This window comes from Lacerta agilis, chromosome 14 (assembly GCF_009819535.1).
Source record: "Lacerta agilis isolate rLacAgi1 chromosome 14, rLacAgi1.pri, whole genome shotgun sequence".
NCBI classification, from domain to species: domain Eukaryota; kingdom Metazoa; phylum Chordata; class Lepidosauria; order Squamata; family Lacertidae; genus Lacerta; species Lacerta agilis.
The window spans coordinates 11,660,216-11,670,183 of NC_046325.1; the positions used below are offsets into that span (position 1 = coordinate 11,660,216).

The window sequence follows — 9,968 nt, forward strand, 5'->3', positions numbered from 1 at the left end:
AATAAATCTTCCTCATCCGCATAGTTATATTGCTTATGGAAGAAGTGCATCTAAGGATATACTGAGCCCAGAAGAAACACCTTCCACTGATCCCAGAGGACCTCATTTAAAAAGTTAGCAATTTCTTTTATTTCAGTGGTGCTTCAAGGATATTGATGATCCCATTTTGACAATCCCATTTTCTAGTCTATTCCCCATTTAATTGTCTTATTTATTAAAGCTCAACACACAATGTAAATAATAGTTCTCCTTGTTTGTACATGAACTAATTGTATGATACATACATGGCTATGGGTAGTAACAACACAGTTTTGTTAAATGAATTAAATGTATGCTAGCCTTCCCCAACCTAGTGTCCTCCAGATATTTTGGATGATTATACCCATCAGCCCAAACTAGCACATGATGGAATACTAAGAAATGTATTAAACTTCAGAGATTTCCCTATGGCTTGAGTAAATGCATGATTTCAGTATAGTGTGATAATAGCATGATAATCATGATAATCATTTCTCTGTAATTCTATAACAGCTTGGTATGGTACAGCCTCCAAGAGAGACAAGAAAAGGCTCCAACGAGCTGTAAGAATTGCAGAAAGGGTAATTGGTGTTAGCTTGCCTTCAATAGAGACAATTTATGCTACCCGAGTTAGGAAGAGAGCAGAGAGAATTGTAGCAGATCCTTTACATCCCGGTCATCATCTGCTTGATTTACTTCCATCTGGACGTCGCTACAGGACTTCATATACAAAATCGGCCAGGCACAAGAATAATTTTTTCCCTTGTGCCATTAAATTGTTAAATTCGTAGTTGTATAGCTTAAGGGGAGGTAAAATATGGGTGGGGTTTCTTTGCTTCTTTGTATTGTGAGAGGAACAGTGTCTGTATGTTTACATTGCAATGTAGCCGAAACAAATTCCAAGTATGTTGGAAAATGTACTTGGCCAATAATAAATTATTCCTATTCCTATTATTCCTATATCAGGGCTTTTCCCAACTGGAACTTGCCGGAACTCAGTTCCAGCAGCTTTCAGGTGGGCACCATTGTCATAAGAAAGCAACTGAGGTGTTCAGGGTGAATTCCAGCATCTCTTTTTCTAGAAAAATAGCAGTGATCATGATAATGATTTCCTATATAAACCATTCACCATACTAGCGAAAGAATAGGGTGGGTCATAAAATCATATATCAGAGGAGTCAAAGCATCTCACATTTTATCAGTTCATGGCTGTTTAGATAATTACTTTGGAGACTCAGCTGCTGTGAATGTCTTTATAGGGAAGAATCCAGGGAATCACATGTCTACCTTCCCAGAAATTGTTTCCCTGCTTCTCAGCTTCCTCATGGCTGATTTCACATCTTTGTTTCTCAGAGTGTAGATCAACGGATTCAGCATGGGGGTGATGATATTGTAAAGGACAGAGACCAGCTTATCTACTGAGAAAGTGGAAAAAGGCCTGGCATAGATAAAGATGCAGGGTCCAAAGAACAATGTCACCACAGTTAGGTGGGAGGCACAGACATTGAGTGCTTTGCGACGTCCCTCAGGGGAGCGGATCCTCACCAGAATAGTGGCATAGGAGGTCACCAGGATGACAAAGCAGCTGCTTGAGATGAGACCACTGTTGGAGACCATGAGGAGTTCAATAACATAGGTGTCAGTGCAGGCCAGCTTAATGACAGGTGGGACATCACAGAAGAAGTTGTCCACTTGGTTAGGTCCACAGAAGGGCAGCCTCATAGTAAGGATGGTCTGGACCGTAGAGTGGATGAAGCCTCCGGTCCAAGAAGCTGCCACCAACCAACTGCAGAGCTGCCTGTTCATGATATTGGGATAGTGCAGAGGCTTGCAGATGGCCACGTACCTGTCATAGGCCATGATGGTGAGGAGGAACATCTCGGCAGCACCCACAAAATGGAGGAAAAAGAGTTGAGTCATGCAGGCATCAAAGGAGATGCTCCTTTTCTCAACCAAGAAGTCCATCAACATCTTAGGGGCTGTGACGGTGGAGTAGCAAAGATCCAGGAAGGAGAGGTTACCCAGCAGGAAGTACATGGGTGTGCTCAGCCGGGGGTCAGAGGACACTGTCAGCATGATGAGGGTGTTTCCTGCCAGGGTGGCTGTGTAGACCAGGAGGAAGACCACAAAGAGGGCAGCTTGGGACTGCCATGATGGGGAAAGGGCTGCCAAGAGGAATTCATTGACTCGAGTATAGTTTCCTTCCAGGTTCTCCATTTTCCCTACAAAAGTGTGGAGAGAGATTTATTTAGTTATTTATAAATTGCTAGCTCATTAAACAATATTTTGGTGATATACAATTGAATTATTACAACATCATAAAATGAGCCACTTTGGGAGAAAAGACGGAAAATAAAAAATAAAAGAACTGTAACTCAGAGTAGATCCACTGAAATAAATAAACATGACACATTTAGGACGGTATACTGTATTTCAATAGGTCTGCTCGGAGGAGCACTAGCATTCCATTCAAACCAAGATTAGTAAAATCCAGAAATCATAAAATTCAGAAGCAATGGCCAGTGCTTAATCAAACCATTTATCTAAAAATGCTTGGTGAAGCAATGTTTTCAGATAGTGACCAGGTACTTCAATTGTAAGTGCTTGTCTGATTTATATAGTCACAGTCTTGTAAAAATCCTGGTGCCACTATGCTAAAAACCTTAATTTGGTGAAGAAACTGGTTGAAATAACCTGGTCCCATGATGGCTGAAACATTTTCGTGATTGTCCCTGCATATTTTTATTTCAGTTTAGTTCAATTCATTGAATTAGTTCAATTTATATTAAATTATTTGCCTCACCTTACACATCAGCTTTAAATTCTGAAGAAAGAGACTGCTGATGACTGGATCTGAGACTTCTCCTCGATGAGTCATGTTTTTGCCTTTTACCTACAGCTCTGTTCCGACCTTCCCCCCTCACAGCACCTTTTGGCGCCATGAGGGAAGCACAGCGATCAGCTTGCAGGACCCAAAGTGTCTCCAAAGCAACCCCTCTGGGGCTTTTCTGGGGAACAATTGCACCTCAATGCTTCACCCACAATCTAGTGAGGGTCATTACTGATGGAACTGTCTGTAACTCGCTCCATCTGCCATTACGCGGCTCCCAGAAGTGCTTTGTTCGTTGAATTAAATGTATGCTAGCCTTCCCCAACCTAGTGCCCTCCAGATGATGACAACTTCCATCAGCCCCAACAAGCACATGGTGGAATACTCAGAAATGTATTAAATTTCAGATACTCCTCTATGGTTTGAGTAAATGAATGATTTCAATGTAGAGTGATAATAGCACGATAATCATATCAGGGCTTTTTTCCAACTGCAACTTGCTGGAACTTAGTTCCAGCAGCTGTCAGGTGGGCACTGTGACGAATCCCCGACGCTTTCAATAAATTTGTTTTTTTATATAAGAATTTATTAATTTTTTACTAATACAACAAAAACAAAACACATTTTTTTAAAAAAACAAACAAAAATAAAATACAATTAATACAAATACAAAAATACAAAAACAAAATTAACAAAAACCAAAAAACACTTATTTAATTATGATCATACTATTACTTAAACATTGCTAAAGGTGACCTCCTCACGTCCTCTCTTTCTGCGTTCATTGCATATCCTTTTTAGTAATTTCAAAACATTGTATAATCATCGTTCTCTTCTAATCTTATTTCACATTAAAAAGAAATTCTATTACCTAATTCTTATCTCCTATCTTAAACTAACTAATTTCATAACTGTAACCTTATAAATCCTCTGATTCCATTCTCAGATAACAATCTTTACATAATGTTTCAAATAGTCTTTAAATTTCTTCCAGTCCTTCTGCACCGCTTCTTCCCTCTGGTCTCGGAGCTTCCCGGTCAGAGGCACTGCGACGAATCCCCGATGCTTTCAATAAATTTGAAACAAATTTAAAATTTTAATAAATTTGAAAGATGAAGGAAGTCAGGGGGTGAAGTGATTCACCCTCAAATCCTTCTGTCCTTATTTTAAACAGTTCTATATTTCTGGACTTCTTAGAAATGAGAGCCTAATTCCAGCTTTAGTGGCCTATTATCATAACCCATCAAGGCTATTTGAATGAACAGCCTCTTACCTACAGTAAAGGGCCTCCCTCAGCACGGATCCCCACTGTATCAGTTTGCCTTGTCACCCTGGCAAATTTGTGGCACTCTAGGTTTCACCCCCCCCCCCTTGACCCTTCAGTGTGACTCTAGGACACAAACTATCCTCTTTTTCCTTAGGCAAGTTTTGCCCTCTCTTGAGTCTTCACCTCTGAGTTTTGATACACTGCTAGAACAACTAAGACGATTTTTCTTGGCACAACAAGGATGAATTTTATTTTTTTGCAAACATGGTTTTTAAAGATTCATAAGGTTACAATCTTAGTTGCATTTATACATCAATTCCATCAAACTTTTACTTCAAGTTATCCTAATCCTAACCAAAAACACCCACTATCCTGGCCCCACACCTTTCTTCTTCTTTTTCTTTCCACTCTACGCTCCCCACTCTCTCCCCTTCCAACTGCCAAAACAGCTGTCCCCTCCTTTTTAAACCGGGAACTGCCCCGCCCCTAAAGGACGCGCTGTCAGTTAAGTTGGAGGTGGATTAACTCCTACTAAGCCAGAGTGTAATGAATCTTCCATTTTAGGGCTAATCCGTTACAGGCACCATTGTCAGTATAAGAGAACAATGGAGGTGTTCGTGGTGAGTTCCAACATCTCTTTTTCTAGAAAAATTGCACTGATCTTGATAATTATTTCCTATAAACCATTCACCATACTATCAGAGTAATAGGGTGGGACATAAAATCACCATACTATCAAAAGAATAGGGTGGGTCATAAAATCTTACAAAAATCCTGGTGCCACTATGCTAAAAGCCTTAATCTGGTGAAGATACTGCTTAAATTAACCCAATCCCGTGATGGCTTAAATATGTTCATGGTTGTCCCTGCATCTTTTTGGCAATTGGAGGATATGGTCTAGAAGATACCAAAGCCTACACCATTGTGGCCAAGCTATTCCTTTCCAGGAATAGGAATAGCTGAGATGTGCCAAGGGCCATTTCCAGGCTCTGTTCTACCCTGTTTCTTCTGGGTAGACATGGATAGTATTGCACTATTAGTCTCGATTGATTCCACTGTGTTCAATGGGACAGGAAAAGTGTGAACCGAATTGAATCCTTTATGCACCTGGAGTTGATTTGACTTTTAAGAGCATACACCTGTAGTTCTGCATTAAGACATTTTAAATTTCTATCTATATTGTAAAATGGGGGAGATGGGTTGCTGGAGAAGAGAGGGTTAATGGAGCCCAGAGAAATTGCCAAAGAATTGCATATTAGTCCTGATGAAGCAGCCCACTGTTGCATTTGATTGGAAGATTGGTTGACTGTTATCAACAACTCACTTTTTAAATGGCTAAGGAATATCTGAGATGAAGAGTTCTTTCTTGGCACTTCTAGAGTGTTGCTGTTTTGAGATTAGAGTCAGTCATATTCTGGCAAACTCATCTTGAACAATTACAGCTGTTTGGAGGTCTTGCAATACAATACACTTCCAAAAATATTGCACTTTCTGTGATGAAGAAAATGCAGAGGAAAGTGTGAGTTTACACTTCATTGATACAATGCTGCCTAATCTCCCCACAGAAAAAAATCAGGATGCATGCACAATAAACAAGTCTGGAAATGTTCACTGGGAACCTGAGGGGGGATACAGTGGACCTTGACAGTCTGCTAATATGCTTACTTCCACCTCTGTTCAGATTTTATATTTTTAAATAAACACACATATACAGAATGCCAGAAAGCCTCCAGGGATTTAATTCCAAAGGCAACCAAATCCAGGCAATCTGTTTCAACAGGCTGTGTAGGCTTCTGAAATGTACAAGCTTGCAAACGCCAGAAAGATGAAAATATGACAAGCAGCTACCCCTCTGTCAGATGCCTTCTGCTCCCCGTGAGAATGTTTTGTCTCTGTTTGGTTTAACTCTGCTTGTATCAAAAATCTTGTCCCATTTCATTTCATTTTGTCACAATCACTTCATGCACCTGAGTAGTGAGAATTTTGAGAAGTGCAGCACTTATTCAGCTTTGATTTCCTTTAGAAGAAAGTCACTGAAAGTTGATATCGTTTTGGAATGTGTGTGTTTACTTACAGCTATGTAAGTCAGAGACCCACTGTCGAAATACTCTAAGGCAGCCTTCCCTAGCCTGGCATCCTAAAATGTTTTTGATTCCCCACTGTCCCAATCTGTTCAGGTAAGCATGGCTGTACCGTGATGGCTGTTGCAGCCCAAAATATCTGGACAACAGCAATTCAAAGTCCATTGCTTCTGGATCAGGTACCTTATGGGGACAGTCAGCACTCTAACATGGTTATGGTAAAGGTACTGCTGCACCAGGAAGGCAAACAGTGTTTCTGTGTGCTCTGGTTTCCGTCATGGTGTTCCGTTGCACCAGAAGCGGTTTAGTCATGCTCTCCACATGAACCAGAAAGCTGCCTGTGGACAAACGCCAGCTCCCTCAGCCTGAAGCAAGATGCAACCCCATAGTCGCCTTTGACTGCTATTTTGGTACTTTGTTGCTATGGTTTTAGAGGTCACTCTCTGCTATCTCTGTGTGTCCCTCTCTGCCTTGCTTTCTCTCTGAATGAAACTGACTGGGCTGGCAGTTGACTCTGGCAATGGGAGAGTATCCTCCTCCATTGTACCTGATGACAGCAGACTAGTTTAGGGACTACATAGAAACATAGGAATATGCCTTGTACTGACTCAGACCTACAGGTAAATCTGGCTCATTATTGTCTACACTGATTGGCAATGACTCTCCAGGGCTTCCCTACCCTTCCTGGCAATGCCAGGGATTGAACCTGGGAGTTTCTGCATGCAAAATGGTTGTTGTTTCACTGAGCGATGACCCTCTCTCTTGCAATACAGGCTGTGTGGCACACATAGCTTTGATCTCCAGAGCAGGGAGATAACTGATGGGTGCTGCTACCACCCCCCATCCTAATAATAATAATAATAATAATAATAATAATAATCACCATTATTATTATCCTGAGTTGCCTCATTTTGCCTAATGGTAGGGCCAGCCGTTCTTCTGTGCTTGACAGGAGACAATTGACAATATTGTGGAATAATCACAACCTACCCCTAAAATGTTTCAACTCAAAAGCATCCATCACCACAAATACTATAAGAGAAATAGAACATCTATAGCCAATGAGATGCCCTTTAAATGTTATCCAACTCCAACTCCCATCAGTCCCAGCCAACATGGTCAGTGATAAGGGGAGCTGTTGTCTGGCAACATCTGGAGGACATGATGGTTTCTGTTTGAAGGAGGGAAATGATTAGCAAATTTGTTTCAGGTCTCCCCCCAGCAGCCTTGTTCATTCCACTCGCTCTTTACTTACTCAGTCTGAAGTTGTACGGAGTATGTCTCTCCCCAACTGATCACATCTTGGAATGAGAAGTGAGAAGTTGTGCTCTATTGTCTCTCAACAACATCGAATGCTCTCTCCAAGCCAGAAAATGAGAACAATGAAAAGACATCTCAATTTATCCATTTGGATCTTGGCGAGGCAAACAGGTGCTCTGGGCATTAAGGAGTTGCATGACTGTGATTGCAAAGGGAGTTTGTTTCCGCTGTTACTGCTCTCATGTCTCCAATGAGGGAAAGACAGAAAACTCTGAGAACTTGTAAAGGAAATTCCCCCTCAGCCCAATTTACCTTTAATTTGCACTTAAGTCCAGTGGAGTGGATTTGTACTTTGCAAACAGCTTCTTGTTTTACATGTCTGACATTTTATATGCTGTATTGACTTCAACTTCCATCATCCCTGACCATTGGCCATACCTCCTGGGACTGATGGGAGTTGGAGCCTGTGGTGGTCTAGTGTATATATAAATGAAAGTGTGTAAATATTAGAGTAATTACAGTAAACTAGTATGTGATAGTATATATATTTTGCTAAATATATAGTTGAGTATAATTTCTTTCTTTCTTTCTTTCTTTCTTTCTTTCTTTCTTTCTTTCTTTCTTTCTTTCTTTCCATGCAGTGCATTTCAAAAAATGTTTCAGTTACAGGTGGGTAGCCGTGTTGGTCTGCCATAGTCGAAACAAAATAGAAAATTCTTTCCAGTAGCACCTTAGAGACCAACTGAGTTTGTTCTTGGTATGAGCTTTCGTGTGCATGTGTGTATCTGAAGAAGTGTGCATGCACACGAAAGCTCATACCAAGAACAAACTCAGTTGGTCTCTAAGGTGCTACTGGAAAGAATTTTCTATTTTGTTTCAAAAAATGTTTATTAAAGATTTTCTTGGATTACAAAAGTATGTGCATTGTCTCTTTTTCAGGTTGTATAATAGTTGAATTAAGGTGTTCATTAATAGTAATTGGATAAGAATTTTGATAGGGAAATTGTCTACTGGTGGGTTTTAGTTGAAAGGAACAGTGGTAGTTGGAGTTTCATGGGGGTGGGGTAAAGTGTTTGGGGAGCTGTGGCAGCATTAGTGAGATAGAGTGGGGCCGGTGTTATTAATGGTCATGGTTTGGGGATAAATGGTGAGTGTATATTTAGCCTGGATATATTTAGAATGGTAGAGTAGGTAGGAGTGTTCATATGAACCGAAGTCACATCTTAATTATGTAACCGAAACCATATGCTCCTTTGCACAGAACTATTGTAAAATCATTTATTATCTCTGTGATCAATAAAATTGTGGGTGACTGCTGACTGAGGTGGGACTCATTCAGTATCTGTGAAGGCAGAAAAATAAATATTTTTTTAAAAGGCCTAATAGAAATCCAGTTCAGGGTTCTACACCTTAGAGAGAGGGGGGGTACAGGGGGGCTGAGGTAGATCTGAGGGTGGTGCCAGAGAACCACATAGCTGAAGGGGGAAATGGGCAGGACAGGTGTTATTTTTGGGTGAGATACAAACCAGAATGATACAGATAGAAGTTGGTAAAGAGAATAAAGGGTTTTGCCTTTTTAAAAAAAGTAGTCCCCTAGTGAGGACTGGGTATAGAGAGAGATGGGGGGGGGAGAGATATAGTCTCTGAAACAATGACTAAGCCTCCACCTCTGTAACTTCGCCAGATGAAATCAGTGATGAGAGGGTTAACACTGTAGCTTATCGATGATGCTGTTCTCATGAGTCAATCTGCATATTATACCTTAAATGGATTTCCCCAATGCTTCCTTTGTTCTCTTGGTCTTCCTTTTCCACTTTCCTCAAATTGGAAAATGTCAAGGTTAGGGCTCTGTAGAGGTGCCATTACTTTTCCATCACAGAGTTGGGGTGGGTGGAAGGGTTTAAACCTTGACAATTATCCAAGCATTGTGATGCTACAAATAAAATTATGTCTGTATGTCTTTATGTTACCCACTTCAGATTTCACTGCCGACTCTCTCACCCACCCCACCCCAAAATATTTGCAGAGCTACTCCTAGTCTTCTGGTCTATGGAGAAGCTCACCAACTATATTACATTTTTAAGTTACATACAACATTTCATTCACACACACACACACACACACACACCCCACACCATTGCATCATCCTGTATATTAATGTTATTTATTTGAACATTGATATTTTGGTTAAATATGCATACTCAGTTTATTTGATTACATGTTATATTTTCATGTACTTGATCTCTTTATTTCTTTGATTGCATAGGATGTTTTCATCATTGTCGGGGAGTAATATTTGTGATTCAATCTCAAGCTTCTGCATAGGAAAAGAAAACCAAAGTGCCATAATATCAGTTTTAAAATGAAGTGTCATTGTTGATTAAGCATTTGCTGGTTAAATTTGTATGTTGTTGCTGTTGTCATTATTTAGTTATCCACCCTTCTCCATAAAATCAAAAGCATGGCTGTTTAGATAGTTTCTTTGGAGGATATTCTGTGAAGGTCTTTAGAA

General features: G+C 40.3%; 1 protein-coding gene across 1 annotated transcript; it reads right to left on the reverse strand.

Moving 5' to 3' along the window:
* Positions 1 to 1,293: 1,293 nt before the first annotated feature.
* LOC117059336 (olfactory receptor 4Q2-like) lies at positions 1,294 to 2,235 on the reverse strand. The gene has a single exon (XM_033170979.1). It carries the CDS (start codon positions 2,233 to 2,235, stop codon positions 1,294 to 1,296), a length of 942 nt encoding a protein of 313 aa, XP_033026870.1.
* Positions 2,236 to 9,968: the final 7,733 nt, after the last annotated feature.

Bases quoted from the DNA above. Each gene is read 5' to 3' on its own strand.
- LOC117059336 (XM_033170979.1), bottom strand. From the start codon at position 2,235: ATGGAGAACCTGGAAGGAAACTATACTCGAGTCAATGAATTCCTCTTG.